At 68.9% G+C, this 18,213-nt stretch overlaps 1 protein-coding gene across 1 annotated transcript in view; it reads left to right on the top strand.

The window, feature by feature from the left end:
• Positions 1-17,957, top strand: part of CDHR2 (cadherin related family member 2) — a 31,201-nt gene extending 13,244 nt beyond the window's left edge. Inside the window, 26 exon segments of the mRNA XM_077824650.1 lie at positions 2,928-3,158; positions 3,857-3,991; positions 3,993-4,013; positions 4,666-4,749; positions 4,751-4,796; positions 4,799-4,833; positions 4,975-5,036; positions 6,112-6,235; positions 6,238-6,357; positions 6,727-6,753; positions 6,755-6,967; positions 8,541-8,610; positions 9,146-9,751; positions 10,114-10,185; positions 10,524-10,573; positions 10,685-10,836; positions 11,443-11,545; positions 11,653-11,741; positions 12,270-12,353; positions 12,714-12,791; positions 13,921-13,981; positions 14,932-15,056; positions 15,269-15,382; positions 16,880-16,960; positions 17,128-17,197; positions 17,790-17,957. Of these exon segments, the coding sequence (XP_077680776.1) occupies positions 2,928-3,158; positions 3,857-3,991; positions 3,993-4,013; positions 4,666-4,749; positions 4,751-4,796; positions 4,799-4,833; positions 4,975-5,036; positions 6,112-6,235; positions 6,238-6,357; positions 6,727-6,753; positions 6,755-6,967; positions 8,541-8,610; positions 9,146-9,751; positions 10,114-10,185; positions 10,524-10,573; positions 10,685-10,836; positions 11,443-11,545; positions 11,653-11,741; positions 12,270-12,353; positions 12,714-12,791; positions 13,921-13,981; positions 14,932-15,056; positions 15,269-15,382; positions 16,880-16,960; positions 17,128-17,197; positions 17,790-17,957 (3,021 nt within the window).
• Positions 17,958-18,213: the final 256 nt, after the last annotated feature.

The raw sequence follows: 18,213 nt of genomic DNA, 5'->3' as shown, positions 1-18,213 counted from the left end.
TTGCCCAGTGCCCCTGCCCCCCCCGTCTGACCCATCCCATCCTCCCTTCCCCCGACCCCTCACCCCTCTGCTGCCCCGGCCTGACCCATCCCCTCCCCTTCTCCCCAGTGCCCCTGGCCCCCCCCCCCCGACCCATCCCATCCTCCCTTCCCCCGACCCCCTCACCCCTCTGCTGCCCCGGCCTGACCCATCCCCTCCCCCTTCTCCCCAGTGCCCCTGCCCCCCCCCCCGACCCATCCCATCCTCCCTTCCCCCGACCCCTCACCCCTCTGCTGCCCCCACCTGACCCATCCCCCTCCCCTTCTCCCCAGTGCCCCTGCCCCCCCCCGCCTGACTCATCCCATCCTCCCTTCCCCCCGACCCCTCACCCCTCTGCTGCCCCCACCTGACCCATCCCCTTCCCTTCTCCCCAGTGCCCCTGCCCCCCTGCCTGACCCATCCCATCCTCCCCTTCCCCCAACCCCTCACCCCTCTGCTGCCCCACCCTGACCCATCCCCCTCCCCTTCTCCCCAGGTGCTCCTGCCCCCCCCCGCCTGACCCATCCCATCCTCCCTTCCCCCGACCCCTCACCCCTCTGCTGCCCCGGCCTGACCCATCCCCTCCCCTTCTCCCCAGTGCCCCTGCCCCCCCATTTGACCCATCCCATCCTCCCTTCCCCCAACCCCTCACCCCTCTGCTGCCCCCACCTGACCCATCCCCTCCCCTTCTCCCCAGTGCCCCCTGCCCCCCCCCCGCCTGACCCATCCATCCTCCCTTCCCCCGACCCCTCACCCCTCTGCTGCCCCCCACCTGACCCATCCCCTCCCCTTCTCCCCGGTGCCCCCGCCCCCCCCGTCTGACCATCCCATCCTCCCTTCCCCCGACCCCTCACCCCTCTGCTGCCCCCACCTGACCCATCGCCCCTCCCCTTCTCCCCAGTGCCCCTGCCCCCCCCGCCTGACCCATCCCATCCTCCCTTCCCCCGACCCCTCACCCCTCTGCTGCCCCGGCCTGACCCATCCCCTCCCCCTTCTCCCCAGTGCCCCTGCCCCCCCCGCCTGACCCATCCCATCCTCCCTTCCCCCGACCCCTCACCCCTCTGCTGCCCCCCACCTGACCCATCCCCTCCCCTTCTCCCCAGTGCCCCCTGCCCCCCGTCTGACCCATCCCATCCTCCCTTCCCCCGACCCCTCACCCCTCTGCTGCCCCCACCTGACCCCATCCCCTCCCCTTCTCCCCAGTGCCCCTGCCCCCCTGCCTGACCCATCCCATCTCTCCCTTCCCCCCGACCCCTCACCCCTCTGCTGCCCCCACCTGACCCATCCCCTCCCCTTCTCCCCAGTGCCCCTGCCCCCCCGTCTTGACCCATCCCATCCTCCCTTCCCCGACCCCTCACCCCTCTGCTGCCCCCACCTGACCCATCCCTCCCCTTCTCTCCCAGTGCCCCTGCCCCCCTGCCTGACCCATCCCATCCTCCCTTCCCCAACCCCTCACCCCTCTGCTGCCCCCACCTGACCCATCCCCTCCCCTTCTCCCCAGTGCCCCTGCCCCCCCCGCCTGACCCATCCCATCCTCCCTTCCCCCGACCCCTCACCCCTCTGCTGCCCCGGCCTGACCCATCCCCTCCCCTTCTCCCCAGTGCCCCTGCCCCCCCGTCTGACCCATCCCATCCTCCCTTCCCCCAACCCGTCACCCCACTGCTGCCCCCACCTGACCCATCCCCTCCCCTTCTCCCCAGTGCCCCTGCCCCCCCCCGCCTGACCCATCCCATCCTCCCTTCCCCCGACCCCCTCACCCCTCTGCTGCCCCGGCCTGACCCATCCCCTCCCCTTCTCCCCAGTGCCCCTGCCCCCCCGTCTGACCCATCCCATCCTCCCTTCCCCCGACCCCTCACCCCTCTGCTGCCCCCACCTGACCCATCCCCTCCCCTTCTCCCCGGTGCCCCCCGCCCCCCCCGTCTGACCCATCCCATCCTCCCTTCCCCCGACCCCTCACCCCTCTGCTGCCCCCACCTGACCCATCCCCTCCCCTTCTCCCCAGTGCCCCTGCCCCCCCCCGCCTGACCCATCCCATCCTCCCTTCCCCCGACCCCTCACCCCTCTGCTGCCCCGGCCTGACCCATCCCCTCCCCCTTCTCCCCAGTGCCCCTGCCCCCCCCGCCTGACCCATCCCATCCTCCCTTCCCCCGACCCCTCACCCCTCTGCTGCCCCCACCTGACCCATCCCCTCCCCTTCTCCCCAGTGCCCCTGCCCCCCCGTCTGACCCATCCCATCCTCCCTTCCCCCGACCCCTCACCCCTCTGCTGCCCCCACCTGACCCATCCCCTCCCCTTCTCCCCAGTGCCCCTGCCCCCCTGCCTGACCCATCCCATCCTCCCTTCCCCCGACCCCTCACCCCTCTGCTGCCCCCACCTGACCCATCCCCTCCCCTTCTCCCCAGTGCCCCTGCCCCCCCGTCTGACCCATCCCATCCTCCCTTCCCCCGACCCCTCACCCCCTCTGCTGCCCCCACCTGACCCATCCCCTCCCCTTCTCCCCAGTGCCCCTGCCCCCCTGCCTGACCCATCCCATCCTCCCTTCCCCCAACCCCTCACCCCTCTGCTGCCCCCACCTGACCCATCCCCTCCCCCTTCTCCCCAGTGCCCCTGCCCCCCCCCGCCTGACCCATCCCATCCTCCCTTCCCCCGACCCCTCACCCCTCTGCTGCCCCGGCCTGACCCATCCCCTCCCCTTCTCCCCAGTGCCCCTGCCCCCCCCGTCTGACCCATCCCATCCTCCCTTCCCCCAACCCGTCACCCCACTGCTGCCCCCACCTGACCCATCCCCTCCCCTTCTCCCCAGTGCCCCTGCCCCCCCCCCGGCCTGACCCATCCCATCCTCCCTTCCCCCAACCCCTCACCCCCTCTGCTGCCCCCAGCCTGACCTGGCCTGTCCTCTCCACCCCCAGGTGCAGGAGGAGAAGCTGGACATCTACGGGCAGGTGGCTCAGGCCAGTGCCACGGTGACCATCCAGGTGACCGATGTAAACGACAACACGCCCCAGTTCTACGAGTGCGAGCTCCCCGCCTGCGACTTCACAGCCAGCCCCCAGAGCAGCTTCAGGGGCTCCCTCCAAGAGCATTCCTCCACCAGGGTGCCCGTGGATGGCCTCCGCATTGTGGCCCACGACCCTGACAAGGTGGGCACTTCTGGGCTGCCCCCTGCCCCAGGCATCCACCACCCTGTGCAGTGGGATAGAGGGGCATCGGCCAGGCTCGTAGAGCGGGGACTGGGGGGTCAGGATTGGGGCCACCAGCAGGACTGGGGTCAGGATTGGGGGGGATCAGCAGGGCTGGGATAGCGGGGACTGGGGCTCAGGATCAGGGCCATCGGCAGGGCTGGGGTCAGGATCAGGAGGATCGAGGGGGATCGGCAGGGCTAGAGTCAGGATTGGGGAGGATTGGCAGGGCTGGGGTCAGAATCGGGGAGATTGGTAGGGCTGGGGGTCAGGATTGGGGGGATCAGCAGGGCTGGGATAGCGGGGGATTGGGGCTCAGGATTGGGGCCATCGGCAGGGCTGGGTTCAGGATCGGGAGGATCAAGGGGATTGGCAGGGCTGGGGTCAGGATCGGGGGGATCAGCAGGGCTGGAATAGTGGGGCCTGGGGCTCAGGAGCAGGGCTGGGATAGTGGGGCCTGGGGCTCAGGATCAGGGCCGTCGGCAGGGCTGGGGGGTCAGGACTGGGAGGATCGAGGGGATCAGCAGGGCTGGGGTAGTGGGGGCCACAGGTCAGGATCGGGACCAGTGCCCCCACCCAGTTGCTGCCCCGTGGGGTCTGGCGCGGTGTGGAGCAGGCCCCCAGCTGCCGGGTTTCTCGCCCTCCTCTCTCCCGGGCAGGGCTCCAATGGTGCCTTTGAGCTGCGGCTGCAGGGCCCGGACGCCGCCTCCTTCTCCGTCTCCCCCTCGAGGCTCACGGGCACGGGGGCGGTGCAGGTCCTGGTGAAGGACCCCAGCACCGTGGATTACGAGCGGGGTTCACGTGATGACTGTGGAGGTGAGAGCCCCGGAGGGGTGCAAGGGGACAGGCCCCGGAGCCAGGCTGGGCCAGCGTTGGGCCCAGCCAGCTGCCGGTCCGGGGGGCAGGCTGTCTCCAGCGTGCCAAGGGAGCTGGGTCCCGTGGGGCTGGGGAGGTGGGGAGATGCCGCCCCACTCCCTCGGGGCTGCCCGACGATCCTCCTTTGTGCCTGGCAACATTCGGCCGAATTGCCGTCCCGCCTGGGCTCTGAGCCCGGCGCCCGCTCGCATCAAACCGGCCTGGCTCCGAGCCCAGAGCCCCAGGGGGCTGGGACCTGCCATCCCCCCGCTCCTTGGGTCGGGCGGGCACCCGGCGTGGGCAGGGCAGCTCCAGCCTCATGCCCCTGAGCTCAGTGACAGGCAGCCCCAAGGATGGCTCATGGGGTCAGCAGGGTGAGGGGTGGGGATGGGCAGACGCGGTCCCTTCCACTGAGTATGGGGGGGTGCTCCGGCAGGTTTCGGGGGGGACGCAGTCCTTCCCCAGGGGAGGGGGACTCGGCAGGTTTGGGGGGGACGCAGTCCCTTCCCCAGGGGAGGGGGGGCTCAGTGGGTTGGGGGGGGACGCAGCCCCTTCCCCGGGGTAGGGGGCTCGGTGGGTTTGGGGATGACGTGGTCCCTTTCCTGTCCCACAGATCATTGCCAACGACACCGGGAACCCCGGGAACTGCTGCTCCATTGCCACTGTGACCATCCAGCTGCTCGACATCAATGACCACAAGCCCCACATTCGGGCAGAGCACGTACAGGCTGCAAGTGCTGGAGAACAGCCGGCGGGCACCGTCATCTCCAGCAACATCACGGTGAGGGAGCCCGCGGGGGCCGTGGCACTCAGGGGTTGGGGCAGGCACTGGGGGCTCTGGCTGGGGTCCAGCCCCCCGATGGCCCCCCAGGGGTTGGGCCCCGCTGCTGCTGTGATCAGTGCGCCCTTCTGGCTTTTGCAGGCCACTGACCCGGACAGCGCCGGCTTTGGCAGGATCACCTACAGGCTGCTGCCCGAGACCATGTACGTACCCTGCCGTGCCCCTCACTGCCATGGGGAGGTCCTGGCCGGGCTCCAGAGGGGCTGGTGGGACTGTGCCTGGCAGTCTCCAGGGACCCCCGCCCTGCCTCCAGCCTGGCGTGCCGAGAACGGACAGGTCTGTCTGTCCATCCGTCCCGCTAGGGTTGCCAACTTTCTAATCACACAAAACCAAACATCCTAGCCCCTCCTCTTCCTCAAGGCCCTGCCCCGCTCACTACATTCCCCCTCCCTCTGTGCCTCGCTCTCCTCCCAAACCCTCACTCACTTTCACAGGGCTGGGGCAGGGGGTTGGGGTGCGGGAGGGGGCTCTAAGCTGGGGCAGAGGGTTGGAAGGGGGGGGGTGTGCTCTAACTGGGGGTGCAGGCTCCAGGGTGGGGCCAGAAATGAGGGGTTCAGAGTGCTGGAGGGGGGCTCTAGGTTGGGGCAGGGGGTTGAGGTGCAGGTGGGTGATGGCTCTGGCTGGGGGGTGCAGGTTCTGGGGTGGGGCTGGGGGATGAGGGGTTTGGGGTGCAGGAGGGGGGCTCCAGGCTGGGGGTGGGGCAGAGGGGTTCAGGGTGTGGGAGGGGGCTCCGGGATGGGGCAGAGGGTTAGGGCTCGGGGTTGGGGCATGGGCTTCCCTCTGGCAGCTCCTGGTCAGCGGTGCAGCGGGGTAAGGCTGCCTGCCTATCCTGGCACCGCGCTGCCCCCCAGAAGCAGCCAGCAGGTCCGGCTCCTCGGTGAAGTCACAGCAGGCGGCTCTGCGCGCTGCTCTCGCCCGGAGGCACTGCCCCCGCAGCTCCCACTGTCCGCGGTTCCTGGCCAGTGTGAGTGCGGAGCCGGTGCTTGGGGTGGGGCAGCGTGCGGAGCCCTGTGGCCCTCCCCGCCTGGGAGCTGGACCCGCTTCCGGGGTACAGCGCGGAGCCACGACAGGTAGGGTCTAGCCTGGCTTAGCCCTGCAGCGCTGCCGACTGGACGTTTAACGGCCCCGGTCGGCGGTGCTGGCCAGACCCGCCAGGGTCCCTCTTGGAGCGGGTGTTCTGGTCGAAAACCAGAGACCTGGTCACCCTGTGTCCCGCAGCCTGGACATCTTTGCGGTGAATGCCAGCAGCGGGGAGGTGCTGGTGCACAACGGCAGCTTTCTGGACCGCGAGACCCGCTCGGTCTATTACGCCACCCTGCAGGCCCTGGACGGGGGGGGGCATGACCCGGCTCCACCTACCTCGAGATCACCCTGCAGGACGCCAACGACAACGCCCCGGTCGTCAGCGGTTCCTACAACGTCTTCGTCAACGAGGGGCAGGAGAACATCAGCGTCCAGATCCAGGTGGCGCTGAGCCCTGGGGGCCAATGCCCTTGCCCCACGTCTCCAGGGGGACCAGCTGGCCCTTGGCACCTTCCAGCCGGCCCCTTCAGCTGGGCCGTCTAATGAGGCTCCTTTAACCGGCGCTGGGGCTTTCCAGGGGCTGTGGGGAGCCCCTGCCCCCTCTCGCCCGCAGCGCTGCCTGCCCGCTGGAGGCCAAGGGTCAGGGCTCCCTGGCTCCGTAACGGGCGCCAGGGCGGGGTGGGCAGGATGGTGACAGGTTCCCGGGCATGAGGCACCGTGAGCTGCTGGGCTTGTGGGGTGGGGCGGGGGGAGCTCTGTGATGGGGGGCCCTGAGTCCGGCCCTGATCCCTCCGGCGGCCTCGTTTCCAGGCTTTTGACAACGACGAGCCCGGCACCGGCAAACAGCCACCTGCGCTTCCAGCTGGAACCCGGGGCCTTCAGCACCAACTTCACCATCGACCCCGCCACGGGGGTGCTGCGCAGCCTGGGGGCGCTGGACCGCGAGGCCCTAGGGCGGGCGCTGCAGGGGAAGGTGGTGGTGACCGTGCGGGTGCATGACCTGGGCGAGCCACAGCTCAGCTCCCTCGTCAACGTCACCATCACTGTGGAGGTAACCGGCCCCGGCGGGGCTCCCGGCTGTGCGGGGAGGGATGAGGGTGCGGTGCTGGGGGGGGCCAGGCTGGGGTGGGCAGGGCTCCTGGCTGTGCTGGTGGGGGGCCAGGCTGGGGTGGGCAGGGCTCCTGGCTGTGCTGGCGGGGGGGACAGGCTGGGGTGGCCGAGGCTCCTGGCTGTGCTGGGTTGAAGGGGCCAGGCTGGGGTGGGCAGGGCTCCTGGCTGTGCTGGTGGGGGGCCAGGCTGGGCTGGGCAGGGCTCCTGGCTGTGCTGGGTTGAGGGGACAGGCTGGGGTGGCCGAGGCTCCTGGCTGTGCTGGGTCAGGGCGGCCAGGCTGGGGTGGGCAGGGCTCCTGGCTGTGCTGGCGGGGGGGACAGGCTGGGGTGGCCGAGGCTCCTGGCTGTGCTGGGTTGAAGGGGCCAGGCTGGGTGTGGGCAGGGCTCCTGGCTGTGCTGGTGGGGGGCCAGGCTGGGCTGGGCAGGGCTCCTGGCTGTGCTGGGTTGAGGGGGACAGGCTGGGGTGGCCGAGGCTCCTGGCTGTGCTGGGTCAGGGCGGCCAGGCTGGGCTGGGCAGGGCTCCTGGCTGTGCTGGGTTGAGGGGACAGGCTGGGGTGGCCGAGGCTCCTGGCTGTGCTGGTGGGGGGACAGGCTGGGGTGGCCGAGGCTCCTGGCTGTGCTGGGTCAGGGGGGCCAGGCTGGGGTGGGCAGGGCTCCTGGCTGTGCTGGGTTGGGGTGGCCAGGCTGGGCTGGGCAGGGCTCCTGGCTGTGCTGGGTTGGGGGGGGCCAGGCTGGGGTGGGCAGGGCTCCTGGCTGTGCTGGCGGGGGGAAAGGCTGGGGTGGGCAGGGCTCCTGGCTGTGCTGGGGGGGGGGGCAGGCTGGGGTGGGCAGGGCTCCTGGCTGTGCTGGGTTGGGGGGGCCAGCCTGGGGTGGGCAGGGCTCCTGGCTGTGCTGGGTCAGGGGGGCCAGGCTGGGCTGGGCAGGGACCCTGGCTGTGCTGGGTTGAAGGGGCCAGGCTGGGGTGGGCAGGGACCCTTGCTGTGCTGGGTTGGGGGGACAGGCTGGGCTGGGCACGGACCCTGGCTGTGCTGGGGGGGGGCAGTCTGGGCTGGGCAAGGCTCCTGGCTGTGCTGGGTTGGGGGGCCAGGCTGGGCTGGGCACGGACCCTGGCTGTGCTGGCGGGGGGGACAGGCTGGGGTGGCCGAGGCTCCTGGCTGTGCTGGCGGGGGGACAGGCTGGGCTGGGCAGGGCTCCTGGCTGTGCTGGGTTGGGGGGCCAGGCTGGGCTGGGCAGGGCTCCTGGCTGTGCTGGGTCAGGGGGTCCAGGCTGGGGTGGCTGAGGCTCCTGGCTGTGCTGGGATGGGGTGCAGAGGGCTCCTGTCCCGAATCTGTCTCCTGGGGCAGGGGAGCCGTGAGAATATTCCTGGTGTCCTCGCTGGGCAGGAAGCTGTGCACCCCCTTCCCAGCCCCAGGGCTGAGTGCGGGCACACGTCTGCCTCCTCCACGTCTGGTCTGCCCCTCGCCCAGCTGGGCACCGTGCAGGGCCCAGAGTAGTGGCCTGCGTTTCTCTCCACAGGACGTGAACGACAACGCGCCCGTGTTCCTCAACAAACCGTATGCGTTCTCTGTGTGGGAGGGCCGGGCAGGTACAGGGCACCTGGCCGGGTGCGGAGTTGTGGGGAGCATTGAATCCCAGCAACAGGCCAGTGGGGTCTGGGCAGGGCTGACAGAGTGGAGAGGCATTGGACTCTGTCAGTCCAGTGGCGGGGTGGGGAGAGGTGGGGGGCGGGCAGGGGGCAGTGTGGGGCACAGGCAGAACAGCGGCAGGACAGGCGCGGGCAGGGGGCAGCAGGGGTTTGGTCAGGGCAGGGGCGGGCAGGGGGCAGCGTGGGGCACGGGCAGAACAGCGGCAGGGCAGGGGTGGGCAGGGGGCAGCGGGGGTTTGGGCAGGGCAGGGGCAGGCAGAGGGCAGCGTGGGCAGTCCAGCGGCAGGGCAGGGGCGGGCAGGGGGCAGTGGGGGTTTGGCCAGGGCAGGGGCGGGCAGGGGGCAGTGGGGGTTTGGCCAGGGCAGGGGCGGGCAGGGGGTAGCGGGGGTTTGGCCAGGGCAGGGGCGGGCAGGGAGCAGCGGGGGTTTGGGCAGGGCAGGGCATGGGTGGTGCTCACCGGTTTCCCCATCCCCAGGCACCTTCGTGGGCAGCGTGGAGGCGGAGGACGCAGACCAGACCGAGGTCCATCACCGAATCTCCTTCCAGTTGGGCAGCAGCTCCAGCAGCTTCCTGCTGCGCTCTATCCGCCTGGGCCCGGGGCACTACCAGGGCAACCTGTCCCTGGACCCGGACGTGGCGCTGGACTATGACCGGCTCAGTCCGGCACACTTCAACCTGACTGTGCGGGCGGAGAACACGGGCACCGGCGACACCCTCAACGTGGTGTCCACCACGGTGTACGTGCAGGTGCTGGACGTGAACGACGAGCCGCCCACCCTGGAGCCAGCCTCGCTGCAGGACGTGAGCGTGGCCGAGGACGCCCAGCCGGGGCTGCTCACCACGCTGCAGGCCTCCGACCTGGACACCAACCACTCCCTGCGCTTCCAGGAGCTGGGCCTGGCCTGTTACAAGGGCGCGGGGAGCGCGGGCCACGTGTGCCAGGACTGGTTCTACCTGGCGCCCAATGGCTCCGTGTTCCTCAACAGTTCGCAGATCGACTACGAGGTGTGCGACCTGGTGACCATCACCCTGCGTGTGGAGGACACGCGCACCGAGGAGGGCAACCCCTACAGCAACAACGGTGGGGCTGGCCCCGCGACCTCGCCTCCCACTGCCCCCGCGCGACACTGGCTGTCCCGGCCTCTCCCAGCAGGGGCGCCGTGGGGAGCGGGGCGGGGTGCTGGCTGAGGGGGGTGATCCCGAATACTCTGGCCCCAGCCTCTCCGAACAGGGGGCGCTGTGGCGGGGGGGCGGGAGCCGGCTGTGCGGGGTGATCCTGGCTGCCCTGGCCCCAGCAGCAGGGATCGGTGCACGTGGACAGAGGAAGGTTTTGAAGGTCCTGTGGGGAGGGGCTGGGAGAGGCGCCTGGTGACTGGGGGAGGGGGGGGTGCTGCAGAGACCCCTGATCTGTGACGGGGGCTCTCACTTCCGTGTCCTTCACAGCAACGCTGAGGATCCTGATCAGTGACGTGAACGACAACAGCCCGGAGTTCCTGCGTATCAACGACACCTTCGGTGAGACCCCGCCCCGGGTGCGTGGGACCCCAGGCTGGAGCGGCCCTGCAGGGGTGCGAGGCCAGGTCACTGCGCCCAGCGAGCGGGGCATCTCCTGAGCGCGCTGGCAGGGCCCTGAGCCTTGGGAGCAGGGTCAGGGCTGGGAGCCTGGGGTGTGGAGCAGGACGCGGGTGCTGCCCTGGTGCCCGGTTGTGCCCAGCTCAGGGCTGCCCAGGCGGCTTGCGGGAGCGGGGTGGGCTCCAGCAGAGGGGCGGCTGCAGCTGGCAGCCTGCCGTGTGCCGTTGGGAGCCGAGCTGCACGCTGGCCGTGTCTGAGCCGTCTCCCTGTCTCCTTCGCAGTTGTGGTCCCTGAGGTCTCCCCCGTGGATCTGCCGGTGGCTGTGGTCAAGGTGAGGAGGCTGCGGGTCCGGGGGAGCTGCCCTTGGGGGCATTGTGGGGGTGCAGCCCAGCGCATGGGGCTGTGCCGGTGGGGCTGTGACATGCCCGGTCTCCTGCCGCAGGCCAGGGACGCCGACACGGGGTCACGGGGAGCCATCACCTTCACCATCTCCAAAGTTGTGTTCCTCCAGGACAACGGGCCCAACCACACCCTCAGCAGCGTCTTCAAGGTGGTGCCGGCGGCCGAGGGGGACGTCTACGTCGGCAGCATCCAGTAACGCTGGGGCGGCGCCAGGGCGGGCGGAGCAGGCAGCCCTGGGCAGGACACGGGGCGCGGCTCATGCTGCTCCTGCCCCCGGGGCGGGGGGCCAGCAGAGGGCTGGCACAAGTGACACTCGGCCTGGGGGTGGGATCCCTGGTAGCTGGGCCTGGGGGGCAGTGGGGCAGGGAGAGAGCTGGGTTGGGGGGGCAGTGGGGCAGGGGTAGCTGGGCCTGGGGGGCAGTGGGGCAGGGAGAGAGCTGGGTTGTGGGGGCCAGTGGGGCAGGGGTAGCTGGGCCTGGAGGCAGTGGGGCAGGGAGAGAGCTGGGTTGTGGGGGCCAGTGGGGCAGGGGTAGCTGGGCCTGGAGGCAGTGGGGCAGGGAGAGAGCTGGGTTGTGGGGGCCAGTGGGGCAGGGGTAGCTGGGCCTGGAGGCAGTGGGGCAGGGAGAGAGCTGGGTTGTGGGGGCCAGTGGGGCAGGGGTAGCTGGGCCTGGAGGCAGTGGGGCAGGGAGAAAGCTGGGTTGGGGGGGCAGTGGGGCAGGGGTAGCTGGGCCTGGGGGGCAGTGGGGCAGGGAGACAGCTGGGTTGGGGGGAGCATCTAACACCCTGCTGTCCTGACAGAGTTGCAAGCAACCTGGATGGGTCGTTAAAGGGCCGGTACCGGGTGACGGTGGAGGCCCAGGACGGCGGGACACAGTCGCTCAGCTCCTTGGCTGTGCTGGACGTGAGTACCCTCCCGGCCACGTCTCTGCGGCCAGCGCTGGGCACGGCACCGTGCCCACGCCCAGCCTGGCTCACCCACCGGCGCTCTCCCCCCTGTCCCCATTGCAGATCTTCACCGTGGACCAGAGCTACCGGGTCAGGCTGGTGTTCTCGACCTCCGTGAATGAAGTGCAGGACAACTCGGACAAGATCAAAGCGTGAGAGGGGCGCGGGGCACAGACGGGGTGTGGCAGCCGGCAGGGCTGGGATGTCCTGCCCTGCGTCTGCCCAGTCACCTGGCCGGCCATTTGCACCTGCGTGTGTGCAGATGACACAGCGGTGTGCCCCCGGTGACAAAGGGAACTGTTGGTACCCAGGACCATGTGGCAGGCTCAGTGCCCACCTCCCACACAGCCCTCCCCCCGCTAGTCCAGTGCCACCTTCCCATCAGCCCTGATCTGCAGCTCCCCGCCCCCTTGCTGCATGGGCCACGGGCCGCACTGGCGGGGCCCTGAATGCCCAAGCCACCTGGTGCTGCTGGCTAGTGGAGAAGGCTCCCCGGGGCACCCGCTCGGGCCAGCTTTGACCCGTGACATCGGAGGAGAGAAGCGGATGCACCCACCTGGCTCTGGCAAGTGGCACGTGTTTACCTGCCCCCAGGCCCATGAGGCAGCTAGACTGGGGCTCCCTGGGGCTGCGGGCGTGGGGCACGGCTCATGTACCAGGCTCCCTCCTGCTTGCTCCAGGGCTCTGACGGTGGCGACAAGGGCAACGGTCTACGTGGCAGTGATCCAGTCCGCGGCGGATGCATCGCAGTCCAGATCGTCCAGGTGCCCAAGGCGTGGGAAGGGGGCAGGGCACAGGCTGGGTAGGGGTGGCCAAGGCCGTGGGGCTGGGGCAGGATCCTGGGGGAGGGGTGGGGTGGGGCGCAGGCTGATGGGGAGGGGGAGGTAGGTGGGGGTAGCTCTGGCAGGGGATGACGACAAGGCAGGCAAAGGCCAGGTCCTTGGTGGCGGCTGGCCCTGGGCTGTGTGTCTGCAGTCGGGACATGCGGGGAGCCGGGACAAGGGCTAAAGCAGGGGCCAGGGGCCCTGGGCTTGGGATGGCACCGCTGGGCTGTGGCAGAGCCGTACTCTGAGGTTGGCATCGACGTGTTCCCAGCTCATATGATGGCCTCTCGCATCCTGCAGGGCCCAGGAGAAGTCCGTGATGGAGGCGTACTTTGTGTACAGCAACGGGACGGCCCTGGGGGTGAACGAGCTCAGCATGTGAGTGGGGTTAGCTGGCAGGGGGGCAGGCAGAGGGCAGTCTGGGGGGGTGCCGTGGGCGGGCCAGGCAGAGTGCCGTCTGGGGGAGCACTGTGGGAAGGGGGCCGGGCAGAGGGCTGTCTGTGGGGGTGGTGTGGGCAGGGGATGTGTGCAGAGGGCCATCTGGGGGGGCACTGTGGGAAGTGGGCCGGGCAGAGGGCTGTCTGTGGGGATGGTGTGGGCAGGAGCCTGGGGGCACCGTGCGGGGGGGCCCAGGCAGAGGGCCATCTGGGGGGCACTGTGAGTGGGGGGCTGTTACAGAGTCCCTGGGCGATGCTCAGGAACTGCTCCCCAGGAAGCCAGGCAGGACTCTGGGGCAGTCTCCTCTCTGGGAGCAGCCTGTCTGCAGGACACGCAGCTCACCCGGCTTCCCCCTTCCTGGGTCTGACCTCGGAGCATTCAGCCTCCTCTGCCCCTCCGTGCGCTTCCCACAGCGAGTTCACCCAGGCGGGGTCCTGGGGAAGCCAGAGGGTCCTGCCCCCAACTCCGCAGTCAGACGTGACTCTCAGCCAGCCAGTAAAACAGAAGGTTTATTAGACGACAGGAACATGGTCTAACACAGAGCTTGTAGGTGCAGAGAACCGGACCCCTCAGCTGGGTCCATTTTGGGGGCTGTGATCCAGACAACCCCGTCTGCCCTTCACTCCATGTCCCCAGCCAGCCCCAAACTGAAACTCTCTCCAGCCCCCCCTCCTCTGGGCTTTGTCCCTTTCCCGGGCCAGGAGGTCACCCTATTCCTTTGTTCTCCAACCCTTTAGCTCTCACCTTGCAGGGGGGACGGGCCAGGCCATCAGTTGCCAGGAGACAGAGTGTCGGCCATTTATGTACCTTGGCCCTTTGCTCTTGAACAATTACACCCCCTTATCCCACCACCTAGAGATTTAAGAACTGCCTAGGGGAACTGAGCCACCCCTACGGTATTCAGAGGAAACATTAAGAACAGTCCCACTTCGTCACAGGGGCCCAGGCAGAGGGTTGGCTGGGGGGCTCTATAGGCTGGAGCCTGGGGGGCATCATGGGTGGGGTACCCGAGCAAGGGCCATCTGGGGCAGCACGAGTGGGGTTCATGTCTGGGTTGTGTCCCCAACAGACTGGTCCAGAGCAACCAGCAGGCCCTGAGCGAGCTGATCCAGCTGGGACTGACCATTATCGTGAGTGTGGTGGAGCGGCCCAGCTCTGGGGCAGAGCCCCGCTGCCTCGGCCGGGTGGGGAGGACGTCAGCGGGCGGACAGGGGCGGGGGAGCCAGCCGGGCTGGGGACGTGCTGTCTCCTCTCGGAGGAAGGGCAGGGCAGGGCGTGTGGGAACCTGCCCCCTTAGGGCCATGGCTGCTCGCCTGAAAGCAGCATGTCACATCAGCCGGCTCCTCTCTGGGTTTGGAGAGGGCACCGGGGCTGCGTGTCCCTAGGGGAGTCTGGCGACAGCCTGGGTCAGCTGGAGCTACAGGGGCCTGGGACACTGCCGGGCAGGGAGGCTCTCGGGGGAAGGCTGAAGGCGGGGAGCAGCGAGAGGTTTGATGGCTGACCCCCCGGAGCAGACGGCCCGAGGGGGCTGATGGCAGGGGAGACTGCGTGTTGGACAGGACCAGGGGAACGGGGCTGGGGACGAGGGATGCTTCCCCCGGGAGGACGAGCTCCCAGCAGAGAGGTGGGGGTCCGGCTGGGAGGAGTGGGGGTGCACTGTGCCGAAAGGGCTGGGATGGCTGACCTGGCAGTGGCATAGGACAGGGCTGGGGTGGAGGATGCTGGCACGTGGTGCATGCCATGTCGACGGGGTAAGGGCAATGCCCTGGGGGGGAGGAAGGGGCTGGGATGGGCTGTTTGCACTGGGGTTTTGCAGTTAACTGACCCCAGGGAGCGTATCACAGAGTCTGTGCAGCTGGCATGGATTCCTGGGGACACTCACGGAGGGGGATGGAGGCAGGCACGCTGCAGGGCACCCCAGGCAGGACTGCCCTGTGACACAAGGGTCCCTCTAACACAGCGACCCCCCAGCACCTCGGCAATGACCAGGCTGCTGGCTGGAGAGGGGCTGGACCCCCCTCTGGGGGGTGCTGGGGTGGCACAGCCCATGCAGCGGGGGGTGACGTGTCTCTGTGCCCAGGGCCCCGGGACCGTGGTGGAGCCCAGTAAGGAGAAAGAGCTGATTGGCGTCATCGTGGGGCTGGCTGCGGGCCTGGTGCTGCTGCTTCTCATCATGACGCTGGCCTTGCTGGCCACCAGCCGGAGGTATGAGACCCCCACCTGCCCAGCCCCTGCCCCATGCCTCCTTCTGCTGCCCCTGCCCATGCATGTCCTCTGCCTCTCCTGTGCCTTCGCCATACCAGCCAGTGCTGCCCACCCTGTGCCAGGTGCCAGCCTGTCCCCGTGTCCCGCACCAGCCAGCACTGCCCTTTGCTCCACGCCCCGTCACCCACCCTGCCCGCTGTTCGTTTTTGCAGCTACAGGAGGAAGGTGAAGGCCATGAAGGCGCTGAAGATGGCATCCACACTGACAGCTAACGTGGCACAGCAGGGACCGGCCATCCCTGGGACAAACAAATACAACGCTGAGGGGTGAGCACGGGCCCTGGGCCTGCCCTGCCGGCCTGCAGGAGGGGCGCTGAGTACGCCCCCAGAGCTGCCTGGGCACCCATCCCTGGGAGCTGGGGCTGCAGCCTGGCTATAGGAGCTCCAAGAGGGTGGAGCAGGGATGTGACATGCCCCAGCACTGTGCCAGCCGGGGTGCCCACACAGAGGTCACTGGGAAGCAGAGAGGGGGTGGCAGTGGGTATGGGTATGGGTCCATGGGTATGTTTGCGGTGGATGTTCCTGGGCCCAGAGCTGCTTCCACCCCATGTGCTGCACCTGACGGGGCACCGAGGGCCACGTGCCCAAAGGGCAAAGGCCCCCTGCATGGCCCGAGAGCATGTGAATGGCCTCTGGCTGCGTGTGCCCCATCCGTGCCCCGGCTGCACACCGCTCCACCCCGCTGTGCGCCGTGTCTGCCGAGCCGAGCCCAGCGCCTCCGGGTGCGTCAGGCTGCGTGCTGGGCTGCTGCGTTGCAGTGATGCTGTGGCTTTGTGGCTGGGCAAGGATGTTGCTGGGCTGTGCCGGCTGTGGTTGTGTTATGGTTGTGGTGATTGTGGCTGTGCTGGTGTGACGAAGTGGGACTGTTCTTAATGTTTCCTCCGAATCGTGTGGGGGTGCCTCAGTTTCCCCTAGGCAGTTCTTAAGTCTCTAGGGGGTGGGATGAGGGTGTATGATCATTGCAGAACCCTAGAGGGCAAGTGTGTGCAGGGATTTGGACACAGACAATGGCCGACACCCTGTTTCCTGGCCACGGATGGCCTGGGCCCTTCCCCGCTGCAAGGTGAGAGCTAAAGGGTTGGAGAACAAAGGAATCTGGTGACCTCCTGGCCCGGGAAAGGGACAAAGCCCAGAGGAGGAGGGGCTGGAGGGAGTTTCAGTTTGGGGTTGGCTGGGACATGGAGTGAAGGGCAGATGGGGTTGTCTGGCTCCCTGCCCCCCAAAATGGACCCGGCTGAGGGGTCCTGTTCTCTGCACCTGCAAGCTCTGTGTTAGACCATGTTCCTGTCGTCTAATAAACCTTCTGTTTTACTGGCTGGCTGAGAGTCACGTCTGACTGCGGAGTTGGGGGGCAGGACCCTCTGGCTTCCCCAGGACCCCGCCTGGGGGGACTCGCTGTGGGAAGCTCACGGAGGGGCAGAGGAGGCTGAATGCTCCGAGGTCAGGCCCGGGAAGGTGGAAGCCGGGTGAGCTGTGTGTCCTGCAGACAGGCTGCTCCCAGAGAGGAGACTCCCCCAGAGTCCTGCCTGGCTTCGTGGGGAGCAGTTCCAGAGCATCGCCCGGGGACGCCGGGACAGCTGGCTGTGGTTGTGATGACTGTACTGTTGTTGTGCTGTGCGGGCTGTGGGTGTGTCGTGGTTGTGGTGAGGGTGGCTTGCGTCCTTGTGCTGTGCGGGCTGTGGGTGTGTCGTGGTTGTGCGGGCTGTGGGTGTGGTGAGGGTGGCTGTGTTGTTGTGTTGCTCACCCTGGCCGGTCTCTCCCCAGGGCTAACCCCGTGCTCAATCTCACGCTGGACCCGCCTGCGGACCTGGGCTTTGACGAGGACTCAGACGCCGATGACGCCAGGTGGGACGGGAACGCGTCCTTGGGGGGCTGGGCTCTGGTGCCCCAGCCCCCATGGGGACAAGCCAGGGGAGCCCGCCCTGTGCCCTCGGTGTCCCCCCAGCCCCGTGAACGGGCACTGCCCGGCCTGACGTCACCCTGGCTAATTTGTGCTGCTCCCTCCCCCACAGCCTGAACTCGCTGGATGAAAACATGGTGGAGAACCCGGCAGAGGGCAGCCCCGGGCCCCCGGTGCTGCAGGTGAGGGAGCAGCCCCCCCCCCGTTCGCCGTGCCCTGCATGGCAGCGCGTTCTGCCCTGTGGGACGCCCGCTCTGGCTGTGCATTAGCTCTGCCTCCCCCACGCTGGGTGCCCACCTGAGGGCAATGGCCATGGCAGCTCCCTGCTTTGGTGCCCACATTGGTTCCTGGCCTAGCGGCACCGTTGCTCTTTGCTGCGGGTGCGCCTGGCACATCTGGGGGTGGAGGCTGAGGGGGAGGTGGGGACGGGCGCCCAGGAGTGGGGGGCGGCTGGCACCATGTGCAAACAGCCGCCGTGGGGGTGATTAACGGTGCCCAGCAGCCGTGGGTGGAGCCAGGACCGCAGCTGACTAGAGAGGGCAGCCATGCTGGGGGGAGAGGCAGGGTACCCCTGGGGGTGGGCACTTCCGTGCACGCAGAGCCTGGCTCCCCACAGTGCAGCCGCTGAGGACGCCAACCAGGCTGGCTCATTGCTGGGCCGTAGCCATGGGTCCAGCTGGCGGCTGGCGTGGGCAGCTGGGTGGCACGGGGCAGTTCTGCTGGGTGCACTGTGGCCGCATGCCCTAAGGCATCCCTGTCGCTCTCCTTCCCCAGCTGGGCCGGGCGGGGGCTCCGGCGCACCTGGGCAGCTGTGAGGAGCCCCTGACAGCCGCCCTGCAGGCCCACCGCACGAATCCGGCTAGCCAGCCGGCTCGGCCACCGGGAGACCCCAACAGGACCTTCACCTTCAGCAACCCCTGCCTGGACACCACAGACCTGTGAGAGCCCCCGGCTGGCGCTGGGGAGAAGCAGCCACAGCGCAGCGGGACTCGCATGGCACCTCCCAGTGTAGAGCTGGAGCTATCTGCTGGCTCTGTAATGGCCCCGTCCCTGCCAATAAACCTGCCCAGCCTGGGGCTGGCAGTCCCGCTTCCCGTGTGTGTGTGAGGGGGCCCACACAGCGCCCCAGGACTGTCTGAATCCCCTCAGCCTGGCTCAGTGGTGTCTGGGCCCTTGCTTGCATGGCTGGCAGCTCTTA

The sequence above is a fragment of the Eretmochelys imbricata genome, chromosome 8 (assembly GCF_965152235.1).
Source record: "Eretmochelys imbricata isolate rEreImb1 chromosome 8, rEreImb1.hap1, whole genome shotgun sequence".
Lineage (NCBI taxonomy): Eukaryota > Metazoa > Chordata > Testudines > Cheloniidae > Eretmochelys > Eretmochelys imbricata.
This window is presented reverse-complemented; position numbering and strand designations above follow the sequence as displayed.